This window comes from Aspergillus steynii (assembly GCF_002849105.1).
Source record: "Aspergillus steynii IBT 23096 chromosome Unknown P170scaffold_7, whole genome shotgun sequence".
NCBI lineage: Eukaryota > Fungi > Ascomycota > Eurotiomycetes > Eurotiales > Aspergillaceae > Aspergillus > Aspergillus steynii.
The window spans coordinates 1,147,566-1,161,042 of NW_020194404.1; the positions used below are offsets into that span (position 1 = coordinate 1,147,566).

Genomic DNA, 13,477 nt, shown 5'->3' on the forward strand with positions numbered 1-13,477 from the left:
TGATCATCATCATTCATCATTCGTGTGTGTGGCTTTTTGTTTGAAACAGGTACTTAGTACCTTAGCTCCTACTCGCAGAAGGAACCGTTAGTTGACTTTCTCAAGAGGAAGGAATGGAAAGGAGGGAGGGGAGGAGCTCGTTCACGAACCTTGATTGAATCGGAGCGAGACTGGTGGCCAGAGATTCAATGTAGTATTGATAGACGACGCGGAGGTGGAAAAAAGTAGATTGATCCATGTGTAGGAGGGCATGGATCATTCCGCGTCGAAGGGCCTTGTTGGTTGCAGGTACGATCCCTCAGGATGAGGGAGCGAAGAGGCAGAGCGAGAATGTTTTCTTAAACTCATTCTCGGGCTCCAGGAAGGAGTCATGTGGATGCTCCCGAGTCGTCGACTGCTTGTTTCGTGGGGTTGTCTGTCTTCCTGTCTGTCTGTGCAGTTGGTTGTGGGTGGAGTGGGTGGTATCCATGTTTAAGTCTGGATGTGGTTGTTGATAAGTAGGGATTTCGTCTTTCTCTTCGAGAAGGGCGTGAGGGAAAGGCCTCGGTGGGATGGCCGGGGCAGCGAGGATGTTTTCTCAGATTCATTCTCGAGCGTGTGGACTCGTCATCGACTGTTTGTTTTGTCGATGGGCCTGCCTGCCTGGTTGTTTGTTTGTGGAAGAGATCCATGTTGGGTCGGGATATGGTTGTCGACAGGCAGGAGCTTCATCCTTCTCCGCGAGAAGGGCACGAGGGAAAGACCCTTGCTGGGTGGACCGAGGCAGCGAGAATGTTTTCTCAGACTCATTCTCGAGGTCCAGATGTCTTGCGTGGACTTCGTCATCGACTGCTTGTTTTGCCGGTTTGCCTTCCTGCCTACTGGGCTGTTTGTTTGTGGGTAGTATCCATGTTGAGTCTGGATGCGGTTGTTGGCAGGCAGCGTCCTCAAGATGGGCATGAGGGGAGGGGGCCTTGGTGGGATAGCCCATGATAGTGAGAATGTTTTCTCAGACTCATTCTCAAGCTGGAGGTGGCTTTGCAATTTCTCCTTCAAGGGAAAGTGCCGGTTTGGTTTGTTTGGGCCTTGCATTCAAAGTAGGCCGCGCGGCTGCCGTTCAGAGATTTGGTTGTTTGGAAAAGAGGTGGTTCTTAACAAATCTTCAGAAGATTCGTTGATTATGCACCATGCACCCCCTTCTTTGGCTTTTTCTTGAGCAGCTGATTTGGAATGGTTGGCTACTCAAAAGACAAGGGGGCATGGCGCTGCTGGTCTTCAACTGACCGCAACAAATACAGGAAATGAAAGAAATCACCATAACAGAGAAAGACATGAGACCAGACACATGAGAAATAAGAAATAACAATATCTTTTTTTTTCGGGACTTTTCTTTTCACTTTTTTTTTTTTTTTTTTTTTTTTTTTTTCTTTTGCAAAAAGAAAAGGGAACCCCGAGAGAGAAAAAACCAAATCCAAGCCGAAGACAAAAGATAGAAAAGGAAAGACAGAAAGACAAGACAAGAGCAGATACAAAAGCGAAAACAGAAAAGCAAAGACAAGAATAACAACGGTAAAAGATAAAAACCAGGAAATCCTATGGGAACGTTCAGCTCGTTAGCTTCCAAAGCTCCCCTTAGATAAGGACTTCAAGAACCACTTACTTGATATGATTTCCATCCTCGCCACCATTGCCCTCTGCCCAGTCAACCTCCCGATCACCACCTCCCGCTCGCGGCCGTTCAAGAAGGCCCCTGGCTTGGATCATCAGGCACGGTTTGGATTTCCACGCCCAGGTCTTCGGTCTTCCGCTTAGCACTGCGCCTGCGCGCTTTCTGGCTAGGCCGGTTCTTCCGCTGACCCGGGGGTTCCTTATCCGCGCCCTCGCCGCCGTCTGCGGTGGCCGTCTCCTGCGAATCCACCTGCTGAACGTCGGGTCGCTGCCCGGTCAGGTGGAGAGAAGACGGACCAGCCTCAGGGGGCGAGTCCGTAGCTGTTCCAGAAGGCCCGTCCAAGAGGTCTTCGGGCTCGAATCGCGGCAGCTCATTCAGCGAAGCAAGAGACTGCTTTGCAAGGCGGCGGCGCGTTTTCTGGCTGGGCCCATTGTTCCGGCCACCTTGCGAGCCCTCGGCGTCCCCAGCCTCGTCCTCTGCGACGGCCGTCTCCTCCACCGGCTCCAGTTCGGGTCGCTGCCCGGTCCGGTGGGTGGAAGACGGTCCAGCCTCAGGAGGAGAGTCCGTGGCCGTTCCAGAGGACCCCTGGTTGCCAGCCTTCTCGGCCTCAGCCCGCTCCCGCTGCTTCTTAGCAAGACTCCGGCGCTTCTTCTGGCTGGGCCGATTCTTGCTTTTCGAGCCCTCCTCGGGGGCCTTCGGGGAATCCTTGACAGCCTTTTTGCCCTTGGCAACCTTCTTGCCCTTGGCGGGAGTGGTCGGAAGATCGTCGGCGCCCTCTGTGCCCTTTGCTGACTTCGCGGGGTTCCTGACAGAATCGTCGGCACCTTCCGCGGGAGTCGTGAGAGAAGCATTGGCACACTCTGTGCCCTCTGGCTCCGGGTCATGCTTGCTGCTCGCGAAAAACGTAGGGTCGTTAGGGAACAGTTCCCGAGACCACCACGAGGGGCGCGGGGGGTTGACCAAATAATCGATCTGACCGAATCGCTTGTCGGCTCCCTCGATGGTCTGCGGAGATTGTTCCCACACGTGAGCAGCTGAAGCGCCGAAGCACTTCACATGACGGTCCATGAAGTCCAGAGAAGCAAAGACAGAGACGATCGTAAGATCGGAGAGACGCTTCCGAATCCGACGATACTCGGAGCCCAAATAAGCGCACACCGCAAACAAGCCAACGTGCGAAGACCTCAGGTTCGGCAGAGTCCCACGCGCGTAACGCCGGGGCTCCGTGTCGTCCCATCCTGAGGGCTTGTCCGAAGGCTTGCAGGACGGGTGCACATCTTCCAGCCGGCAGTACAACGTCAGACCCGTCTCGATGGGGTGTCCGACGTCACATGTACCGGGGATGCTGCAGCCAGCCCAAGCGACATAGAGTTCCCTGGGAGAGGGAGAAAGATCCACCAAGTCGCTGATCGACTGGGCAACGAACGTCGTCGCGAAGGCATCTTTGATTCTATTCGCGAGGGCCTGCTGGGGACGAGTATCTGGCAGGGGTTTCATGGCACCCCAGAGGGCCAAAGTCACGAAAGAAGTCCAGAAGAACAACATCCTATTCATCTTGTCAGTAACTTAAGTCAAAGGCAACGGGGCAACGAGGATCCAGAAAAGAAAGAAACGGGAAGGAAACGAAAGATTAGTTTGAAAATGTAGATGTCTTACGTGTCTGGTTGCGTAAATGTTGTTGTGAAGGAGTTGTTGTGAAGGTTTTAGATGGATAAGGTAGATTGGCAGTAGCTGGGAAGCTTCTATGAATAGAGGATGATGAAGGAATTTGGATGAAGAAGTTTGGATGGAGAGGTTGATCGAGGGAGAAGAGAGGAAGAAGGAAGAGGATCGATGGAGGTTGCTTAAATACTCACGCTCTGGAGGGGAACAGCTGATCGAGAAGAGGTTGGATTCACGGTTCAGAAACTGGATTTGCCTGGTGGAGGATGGCAGTGAATAATATTGGGCTTCACGATCCCTGTGAAAGAGCCAATCAGAGCGGGCCATGCCCAATTTGGAGGAGATGAAGCTGGAAGTTGCCGTGAACCGTCATATCGCCTCTTCCCATTGGTGATCTGGTGAGGGAATTTCCTCATCCTCGTAGCCTTCCAGCATAAATATAGTGAAAGTTGCCGGTTCTCTGATATGCCCTCCTGCCATTGGCCGCTCCCCTTGGGTCATTCTGCCATGGGAGCCTCCAAGGTAGGGCTAGATCACAAGGCCCATCTCTGGCTGGTCTGATACCAGAAACATGCTGGAAGTTGCGAGCCGTCATCTTTGAGATTCGCCTCTTCCGAATGAAGACGAGGAACAAATGGAAGGGCCTGGCTTGTCTTCTTATTTACTTTGTTTATGTTCTGGCTATACTTTGCAGGCTTCTACTTGTATGTCTCGAGGTAGCCTGGCCTGCAAGCCAGATTCAACGCGCAAGGGTTTGCATCAGGGAAGCAGTTACTACTAGCCATCCTATATCTGGGTTCCTAGGTTGTTCGTATTAGCAATATACTTGTAGGTCCTCTGAAGCTCGTTGGCATTGCAGGACCGTAGGCACGAGAGACATGGTAGTTTATACATAGCAAAGTACGATGGCCAAGGGGACTAGCGGAATCTACCTGGAATGAGACTAGATTAATTTCCCCGCAGAAGCTGGAACTCAGCCACCTGCAGGGCACTCCGCTTGTGGCATCGAATGGCGGAAGAAGGGCGCAGAAAAGACGATAGATTAGGGCAGAAGGAAGTGAGGTTGAAGCCGATCTCGCCGCCTTCCGCGCTTAACCCGATCGGGCATCGGCGCCGCCTCTCCGAATTTTATCTTGACGGCCTCCGTTTTCTCCCCAACATCACTTCTTTTCCCCGGCATCCCGCTTGACTCTTGTCCACGGCTTGAAATTCTATTCCCTTTGCTGATACCGGCTATTCAAAATGGCGTCTACCTTTGCTATGGGTCTCGGTGTCGCTACGGCCGCCTTCTTGGTATGTTTTGGGACCTGAAGACCGCGTCACTGTTTTCCGCCGCAATCGCTGACCGGGTCGTTCTACTTGGTTTACAGGGCCGTGCCGGCTACGTCGCTTTGCAGCGCTCCAGAGGAGGTGTGAACAGCTTGGGAAAGGCTTTCTACAAGGGGTTCGTTCTGGCTCCGATGTTGTTTGGCAAGATGACGCAACAGTTTACTGATCTGTCGACAGAGGATTCGAAGCCCGCATGACCCGCCGCGAAGCTTCCTTGATTCTTGAGCTCCCGTATGTTTCCTCCCGATATACTCAGTGGTCCAACATGGGCATGTTTCTAATGAATTCGACAGCGAGCGCACCCTGAACAAAGACAAGGTCCGCAAGAAGCACCGCCAGCTCATGCTTCTCAACCACCCCGATCGTGGCGGTAGCCCGTACCTGGCCACCAAGATCAACGAAGCCAAGGAATTCCTCGACAAGCATACCTAGAGTGGCATCGAAATCGGAATCGGAATCGAGAACCGCGACTCTTGATCCCCTTGACCACAGGGGGATCTGCGGACTCGGACGGAAGACTGGAAATGATACTTGCGTATCATCCTGTGTATTAGAGCATAACTTTTGGGTGCATAGCGTGGCGTTGGTGGAATTTTTGAAGCCGAGACGCTTTTTCTTCTCGGCTTTACTCCGGGGAGACCTGTACATTGATATATCCTGACGAGATCGCCGCTCCTGATAATTTACAAGAACGTTTGCTGTACTGCTGAGAGGGTCCCTTCCACCGCGTAGTGCTCGGTGCCTGAGAATTCAGGACCCTGACTGGCTGATGTAAGCGGAGATAGAGATACGGCGTTCTGCGATCGACGGCTGGACGTCGACAGGGCGCCATCCCGACTGGGATTAGCATGCGGCATTCAGTCTTCTGTCGGTGACGGTGGGATTCGACCTCCAGGGACAGTCCAAGTGATCGACCACTACGACGACGCCCCATCCCTGTCCACCTCCAATCATACGAGAACGAATACGGCGGGCTTGAAGACCGCGGCCGGAAGAATGGGGATCCGATGAACAAAGCAGCGCGGTGATTACGGAGGCCAGACAGCCGTGACCGAGGACGAACCCACCTGAAACGTGTTTTATCTCGGAAATCGGAGTTTGCGAAATCCGTCGGGCGCTAGCGGTGGTGGTTAGAGTTGATGACTGCACTGGCTGCTCCGCCGGCGTAGTCTGTTTAGGGAAAAAGAAAGAAAAAAAGGCAGCACCGTTTACGAAATACGGCTGGCGGGCTCCGTTGATGACGGACGGATCTGCCCCCCGTCAAGCAGTCATTCGAGTCTAGAGTTTTACATCGCCAAGGGAGTAGGGCTACGATCGGATTGACTCCTTTTTTTTTTCTTATTCTGTTTTATTTTGGATTTATTGAATCCTTTTCATTCTATTTTATTTACCTATTAGTTACTATAGATTTATTTTCCGACGCATACTGCGGAACCACGTGCCTGACGGATGATTGAGTAAGCCAGACTTCCTCCTTTTGCTCCGATACTCCGGCGTCTTTCTTGACCCTGACCGTGACTTCTTCGCCTCCGACCAGAACGTCTCCACCACGCATGACCCGCCATTTGTCGACCTGCCTCTTTCGCTCCTTCCATGACATCCCCCGATCCTAAAAACCGGAACTTGCGCAACCAGCTACGAACGGTCCCTGCATCTCGCCGTTGACGTCTTTCGCCGGACCCCGCATCACGCTCGATTCAATACCCGCTTCGCCTGGACTCCACTCCGTCATTGGGAAGCTGCCCTAACTGTCCCATCCCCTGCGCTCGGTGCGTTCGTGGGCGACGATGGATGGCATCGGGGATGCGTCCGACGGCATGGGCTTCGACATGCCCATGCTGATGAATCAACAGCCTCCTCTGTTCGGCACCTACAACAACGACGGTTCCCCGATCACCTCCGCACTCCCCAACCCGACTTTCAACGATGACTCGTCCATGGGCTTGGGCGACGATAGTAATGATCCGAAACGAAGAAGAATCGCGAGGGTGAGTGGTGTGGCCGTTGCCGTTGCTGTGTGCCGGCGAAGTGGCGCGAACGTTCGGCGGACTAATCGTTCCCGTGCAGGCTTGCGATATGTGCCGGAAGAAGAAGATCAAGTGTGACGGCAAGATGCCCAAGTGCTCGCACTGTATCAACTACAAGACGGACTGTGTCTTTACCCAGGTGGAAAAGAAACGCAACCCCCCGAAAGGGTAAGCTCTCGCGGGACCTTTCGCCTCGTCTTCCCCGTCGCTGACCGCGGACTTTGTAGTGCGAAATACATCGAAGGCTTGGAAAATCGATTGGGGCGAATGGAATCACTATTGCGACTGTCTGGACTTTTGTCGGAGGACGATGGTGGGAAAACCGATCTGGGAACCTTGGAGAAACGGTTGGCCGATCGGTCATTTGCGGCCGGTCAGATGAGCGCCATGAAAAGCCCCAACAAATTCAATGCTTCGAGCTCGGCCGCTCAATCGCAGCAGACCACTGCCTCCCGCCACTCGACCCCTCGCATGGATTCCCAATCTAGTCCACACACGGCTGCGACGTCGCCGGATTCGACGAAGGAATCGGAAACTGAGGTCGAGGGCTTGTCAGACATGATGTGCTCTCTTGTGACCAATAACTGTGGAGAGACGCGGTATATCGGTATGCAGAGGGTCTTTCACATATCAGCTGCGAGATGTACTGACAGTGCATGACAGGATCATCCTCGGGATTTTCGATATTCTCTCCAAAGGGTATCCAGTGGGTCAATGAGAAGACTGGCGACACGTCATTCCAGGACATGATATCGTCGGCCTATGTCGACGACAACAAGTGGATGTATTGGAAGCCCGAGATCTTCAGTGACATCTTTGCACGGCGCGTCTTCAAACCTTTGCCCCCAAAGGAAGAGGCATTGTCGCTTTTCCGAGACTTTTTCGAGAATTTCAACTGCATGTTTCCGCTGTTCCATGAACCGACGTTCATGCATCTAGTGGAACGTCAGTATTCCCGTGATCCATACGAAGGCTCGGGCTGGTGGGCTAGCATCAACGTGGTCCTTGCTATCTCCCACAGGTTGCGGGTGATGAGCAATTTGGTTCCGCAGGAGGAGGACAAGAAAGCATGGCTCTATCTGAAAAATGCCATGGGAGTTCTGACGGAACTTACCATGCGCAATACCGATCTACTTAGTGTGCAAGCATTGCTCGGAATGGTAAGTGACGCTACTTGTTTGCAGGGCATCTAGGCTAGCATCTAACATGGTGCAGTCTCTTTTCCTTCAAGGAACCCCCAATCCCCAACCCTCCTTCTTTTTGGTCGCAGCCGCCATCCGACTGTCTCACAGCATTGGTCTTCACAAGAGAGGCTCAGGGTTTGGGTTGAACCCGGTTGAGGTTGAGCAGCGAAAAAGAGTATTCTGGATTGCTTATCTTCTTGACAAAGAGTAAGTGACAACCCGAAAAAGCCTGGCGAGTGAACGTGGTCTCTAATCTGGGGTACAGCATTTGCCTTCGGTCTGGTCGCCCTCCCGTTCAGGATGACGACGACATGAATGTCGAATTGCCGAGTGAAGACCCGCCGGACAACATTGGAAACGTGCCATTGTCCGATGGAAAGAGCAAATTTAACTTGTTCCGGTTGATGTGTCGGTTTGCGACCATCGAAAGCCAGGTTTATAAACGACTTTACTCTGCCAGGGCATCGAAACAATCGGACGGCGAGCTGCTGAATACCATCGGAGAACTGGATAAGGAGCTTGAAGAGTGGAAAGACAGCATTCCCCTCGACTTCCGCCCAGAACATGAAATCAAAGCCACGCACGCGCCTCTCATTATTCATGTTGTTGTTCTTCATTTTGCCTACTATAACTGCTTGACAACAATACACCGGATGTCTGTGCATCACGGGTATTGGACAAGCCGTCTCTCCAACTATGCCATTCAAGGCCTAAACGCCAGGCCTCTGAACCCAAGAGTTTTCTTGTCGGCTGTTCTCTGCGTGACAGCTGCCAGAGCTTCGATCAATTTGATCAAATATATTCCCCAGGGCGACTTTGCCTGTGTCTGGTAGGTTGCACCATTGCCACTGTCGCGGTCCTTCCACATACTAACAACATCCAGGTTGATTCTCTATTACCCCGTATCCGCACTGGTGACTCTGTTCGCCAACATTCTTCAAAATCCTAATGATGCCCGAGCTCGGTCTGATGTCAAACTCATGAATGTCGTAGTAAACTTCCTATCAACGCTGGTCTCCGACGAGTCGAATGGAAGCATCAAGCGTATGCTTGGTTTGTGTGGTGAATTTGAGAGAATTGCCCAGGTGGTTCTGGACAAGGCCGAGCGCGAGTCGCATTCCAAGAAGAAGCGCAAGACCACCGCGGACGACACTCGCAACTTACAGCAGAGTACCCCCGACGAAACCGCCGACCCCTCTCCATCCACGCCCAAACCGACGGGTGCACCTACAGCTACACCATTCTCGTCGTCCATGTTCTCTGGCGGTGTAGGTGACACGGGTCCCAACGTGTCAAGTGAGGCGAGGGCCTTTGCCTCCGGCCAGGTTTCCGGAACGCACGGGCTTTCGTCCAATCTACCAGACAGCCTCAACCCCATGACGGGGCTGGGTCAGGAGTTTCCGGACATGCTCAGTCCTCCCAACCTGGAGGGCGTGGGCTTCGGCGATCCGCCGCCCTTCACGACATCTGCCGACACGCCGATGACATCCTTCCAACAGCCCTTTGTTCCGCAGGACCTTTGGCAGATGCCAATGACCATCGAGTGGGACTGGGCAGATATGTCGACCAGCTTTCCCGTGTTTGACGCGGGTGGGCCGTCGCAGAACAATTCGTGATGATGACACGAAATATCGAAGCGTAACATCTTTCGATTAGGGACATTGAAAAACCAAATGAAGTCGGAACGGAGTCAAGGCCGGGCGTTTCATGCACATGCTGCGTGTCGCTTTATTGCTATCATATCGTTATTTTGGGGTACAAGGCGTTTGTATCAGGGATCGGGCATCGTCAAGCGCCACTCCACTTCCTTTAATCTCCCCTACTCATTCTCTGTTAATGTTTTGAGCGGTTTGTAAAAAGCACATTCTTCATGGGCGGGAGTCTTTGGGTGCAAGCGCACGGCGAACGTGCAGATTGTTAGGACTGTGCCCTGTGTATAAGAGCAAAACTGCCTGTAATTACCTCCTCCATCTCCACATAGCCAGCATGAAATACCTCCATCATTCCATTCTGTCCGGGGGAACCGGGGATTGCCAGCGTGGAATCGACTGCGTTCGCTCGGGTTCTCCCTTAAATCCGGGGATGAGTCAGCGCCGACGGAACGGCGAAAAATCCCAGGCCGAACGAAGGCGGGAACGCTCTTGCCGGTGACAGCTTCTCCAAGAGCTTTCAACTCTCCCTCCCTCTCCGCCACCTCCTCCTCCTCCCCCGCCGAAGGCATCTATGGCTTCCGAAGTTGGCCATTGCTACTGAATCTCCGTCCGTATTCCCTTCCCCCCTTCGACCTATCCTTCCGCCTTCGCCTCTGGGCTCCGCATCCTCGAACCATGGCGTCCCTACTCCGGCGGCCAGGCAACCTTGCTCAATACTCGAGGAGAGCCGCAGAGTACATCTACCGCGCAGGACCCCGGTCCACGTATCTCACCCAGTCGAGGCTCTCGTCTCTGATCGCGGCGCGCCAAGCCAGAACATACGCCACGGGACCGAAGCCCCCGAACGGTAACGATGGCCAGCAGCAACCGTCGAACCAATCACCCGGGCCCGAAAACAACGACCAAAAGCCCGGGGAGCAGAATTCGGGGAGTCCGCCGTCGAACCTGAGTCCGGAGGACCAGGAACTGGTGAATCATCTCATAGACCACATGAAGACCCGGGTCCCCAAATCGCAACATCAAATACTCGACGATATGCACAAATCTATGAACAAGGACGGTATCCCGGAAACAGTCCGCGGATTCATCGATCGCTGGATCAAAGGCGACCCACCCCTCACTCTGATGGACTACGTGAACTTGGTCTTTTATATGTCGAAATACCAGGCCAACCCCGATAATAAGGAAATGAGGCACCAACGGAAAACATCGCAGTCGGAAAAGCCGAATGAGCAGGAGCAGGAGCAGAAGGAACAACAGGAAAACAAGCATGATCAAGAGCAGCAGAAGAACGACAAGCAAGGAAAGGATCAGGGCAAGAGGCCTGGTTTTAATGTCACGGAGATCCGCTTCGATCCCGCCTCCTTCCTGGTCACCTCGCTCCTTACATACTATACCTATCGCAGCATCTTCCCCGGGGAAAACAACAAAGAAATCACATGGCAAGAATTCCGGGCAGATTACTTCGACAAGGGTCTTGTCCAGAAGCTGACGGTTGTGAATGAGAGTCGTGTCCGGGTCGAGATGAACCGTGATGCGCTGTCTCGTGTCTATCCGGATTCCCCCGCCGTTCAGCCGATGTTCAACTTCTACTTTAGCATTGGCTCTGTGGAAAGCTTTGAGCGTCGCCTGGACCAGGCTCAGGACGAATTGGGAATTCCTAGCGCCGAGCGGATCCCCGTCTCCTATGTCAACGAAGTTTCGTGGGGTGCCACCCTCATGTCCTTTGCCCCGACTCTCATCTTGATCGGTTCGGTCTTCTGGCTGACGAGACGTGCTGCGGGTGGCGGAGGTGGCCAGAGTGGAATTTTCGGCATCGGAAAGAGCCGAGCTAAAAAGTTCAACCACGAGACAGACATCAAGATCAAGTTCTCGGATGTGGCTGGAATGGACGAGGCCAAGGTGGAAATCATGGAATTCGTCAGCTTCCTTCAGCAACCGGAGAGGTTCCAGAAACTCGGAGCCAAGATCCCTCGCGGTGCTATCCTGTCGGGACCTCCTGGTACGGGTAAAACGTTGCTGGCCAAGGCAACTGCTGGTGAATCCGGTGTGCCCTTCTTTAGTGTCAGTGGTTCCGAGTTCGTCGAAATGTTCGTCGGTGTCGGCCCTTCCCGGGTGCGTGATCTGTTTGCCAACGCGCGGAAGAGCACGCCCTGTATCATCTTCATCGATGAAATCGACGCTATCGGTAAATCTCGTGCGAAGCAGAGTTTTGGTGGTGGAAACGACGAGCGCGAGAGCACTCTGAACCAGATTCTTACCGAGATGGACGGTTTCAACACCTCGGATCAAGTTGTCGTTCTCGCGGGTACCAACAGACCTGATGTTCTGGACAAGGCTCTCATGCGACCTGGACGATTCGACCGACACATCTCTATCGACCGGCCTACAATGGATGGCCGACAGCAGATCTTCCGCGTTCACCTGAAGAAGATCGTGACCGACGAAGACATTGAGTTCCTCACTGGCCGGCTTGCCGCCCTGACCCCCGGTTTTGCCGGTGCTGATATTGCAAACTGCGTCAACGAGGCGGCACTAGTTGGTGAGTCTTCCCTCTCCCTCTCTAATTTGCTTGGTGTTTTTCATCAAAGCATTGGCTAACGATGCATATCTGTAGCTGCTCGACACAACGCGGACCGCGTTACCATGAAGCACTTCGAGCAGGCGATCGAACGTGTCATTGGTGGTCTGGAGAAGAAGTCTCTCGTGCTTTCCCCCGAGGAGAAGCGTACCGTTGCTTATCACGAAGCTGGACACGCTGTCTGTGGCTGGTACTTCCGCTGGGCTGATCCTTTGCTCAAGGTCTCCATCATTCCTCGTGGTCAGGGTGCCCTGGGCTATGCCCAGTACTTGCCGGCCAACGGTGACACCTACCTAATGAATGTGAACCAGCTCATGGACCGCATGGCCATGACCCTGGGTGGTCGTATCAGTGAAGAGATGCATTTCGATACCGTCACCAGCGGAGCTAGCGATGATTTCAACAAGGTCACTCGTATGGCCACCGCAATGGTTACGAAGTTTGGCATGTCGCCCAAGCTGAAGTACATCTACTACGAGGAGGACCCTTCGCAGCAGATGCACAAGCCCTTCTCCGAAGATACCGCTCGGGACATCGACATCGAAGTCCGCAGAATCGTGAGCGAGGCCCAAGACCAATGTCGCACTCTTCTCACGGAGCGAAAGAAGGAAGTCGGTATCGTCGCAGAGGAGCTCCTTTCCAAGGAGGTTCTTGGCCGCGATGACATGATCCGCCTTCTGGGTCCCCGACCTTTCCCCGAATCCGGCGAGATCACCAAGTACTTCGACGGCATTAAGGACGGAGCCACCATCGCGCCCCCGGAGCCAGCACAATCCAGCGAAGAGACCCTGGGCAAAGATGGAAGAGACCAAACCCCTCGACCGACATAGACGAATTTGATTGATTGCATCTTTTTTCCATTCAACCTAGATCAGGAAATCTTCACGGCTTTGACGAGGGGACATATATCAATTTCTTTTTTTTATTCATTCCACCATGGGGCTTTGTACTTATTTTGTGTTCGATATGAGAAGCATCTCCGTTCTTCTTTTTCCATCCCTTTTTTTCCCTTCTCTTTTTTACCTCGACGTCATAACCCGATTCGCCTTATATCTCTCTCTACCTCGAAACCCTTGCCATCCACCCATCCGTTCATAAATATTAGGTTTCTGCGACATCTTTCTCTTCTTTTATCTGTCTCCCTCTTTCTCGTTTCCCGGTTTGTCCTTCTCCCATTCCGAACTGTCTATCTATCTATCGCTTGCCGAGGTTACTGCGCTCTGTTGAGAAGCATTAGGTGTATTTGTACTGTATAGTAGGTAGTCAATTGTTTATCTTATTTAATTGGTTGTATAAGTGACTAGCAGCACTCGAGAGCTAAAATGAGTGGGATTGTCCGGTTGGTTCCGTTAGCGACGATTTATATATATTTACAACCTGGATCATACTGGAAT

General features: G+C 52.9%; 4 protein-coding genes and 1 pseudogene across 5 annotated transcripts; 4 read left to right on the plus strand and 1 right to left on the minus strand.

Moving 5' to 3' along the window:
• Positions 1-544: 544 nt before the first annotated feature.
• P170DRAFT_500259 lies at positions 545-970 on the plus strand (annotated as a pseudogene; the record flags this gene model as incomplete). Its single annotated transcript has 1 exon — positions 545-970. A coding segment is annotated over one exon (426 nt), but the record flags the coding sequence as incomplete, so codon positions are not given.
• A 747-nt stretch (positions 971-1,717) lies between these two features.
• P170DRAFT_478638 (uncharacterized protein) lies at positions 1,718-3,202 on the minus strand (the record flags this gene model as incomplete). The annotated part of the gene is made up of 1 exon (XM_024853579.1): positions 1,718-3,202. One exon carries the CDS (start codon positions 3,200-3,202, stop codon positions 1,718-1,720), a length of 1,485 nt encoding a protein of 494 aa, XP_024700997.1.
• A 1,297-nt stretch (positions 3,203-4,499) lies between these two features.
• pam18 (putative mitochondrial DnaJ chaperone (Tim14)) lies at positions 4,500-5,348 on the plus strand. The gene is made up of 4 exons (XM_024847006.1): positions 4,500-4,603; positions 4,681-4,754; positions 4,817-4,870; positions 4,933-5,348. Exons 1-4 carry the CDS (start codon positions 4,553-4,555, stop codon positions 5,069-5,071), a joined length of 318 nt encoding a protein of 105 aa, XP_024700998.1. The 5' UTR covers positions 4,500-4,552; the 3' UTR covers positions 5,072-5,348.
• Positions 5,349-6,147: 799 nt separating this feature from the next.
• atrR (transcription factor atrR) lies at positions 6,148-9,848 on the plus strand. Its single transcript, XM_024849830.1, has 7 exons — positions 6,148-6,627; positions 6,707-6,834; positions 6,894-7,273; positions 7,330-7,826; positions 7,882-8,057; positions 8,116-8,679; positions 8,734-9,848. The coding sequence occupies exons 1-7, from the start codon at positions 6,427-6,429 to the stop codon at positions 9,464-9,466; spliced, it is 2,679 nt and encodes an 892-aa protein (XP_024700999.1). The 5' UTR covers positions 6,148-6,426; the 3' UTR covers positions 9,467-9,848.
• A 156-nt stretch (positions 9,849-10,004) lies between these two features.
• On the plus strand, positions 10,005-13,400 carry P170DRAFT_389783 (ATP-dependent metallopeptidase FtsH/Yme1/Tma family protein). Its single transcript, XM_024845877.1, has 2 exons — positions 10,005-12,044; positions 12,120-13,400. Exons 1-2 carry the CDS (start codon positions 10,178-10,180, stop codon positions 12,911-12,913), a joined length of 2,661 nt encoding a protein of 886 aa, XP_024701000.1. The 5' UTR covers positions 10,005-10,177; the 3' UTR covers positions 12,914-13,400.
• Positions 13,401-13,477: the final 77 nt, after the last annotated feature.

Coding starts and splice junctions, on each gene's coding strand:
- atrR (XM_024849830.1), top strand. CDS start 6,427: ATGGATGGCATCGGGGATGCGTCCGACGGCATGGGCTTCGACATGCCC. Junction 8,058..8,115: donor GCTTATCTTCTTGACAAAGA/GTAAGTGACAAC, acceptor TCTGGGGTACAG/CATTTGCCTTCGGTCTGGTC. Junction 8,680..8,733: donor GGCGACTTTGCCTGTGTCTG/GTAGGTTGCACC, acceptor AACAACATCCAG/GTTGATTCTCTATTACCCCG.
- P170DRAFT_389783 (XM_024845877.1), top strand. CDS start 10,178: ATGGCGTCCCTACTCCGGCGGCCAGGCAACCTTGCTCAATACTCGAGG. Junction 12,045..12,119: donor CAACGAGGCGGCACTAGTTG/GTGAGTCTTCCC, acceptor GCATATCTGTAG/CTGCTCGACACAACGCGGAC.
- pam18 (XM_024847006.1), top strand. CDS start 4,553: ATGGCGTCTACCTTTGCTATGGGTCTCGGTGTCGCTACGGCCGCCTTC. Junction 4,604..4,680: donor TCGCTACGGCCGCCTTCTTG/GTATGTTTTGGG, acceptor CTTGGTTTACAG/GGCCGTGCCGGCTACGTCGC. Junction 4,755..4,816: donor GGAAAGGCTTTCTACAAGGG/GTTCGTTCTGGC, acceptor ATCTGTCGACAG/AGGATTCGAAGCCCGCATGA.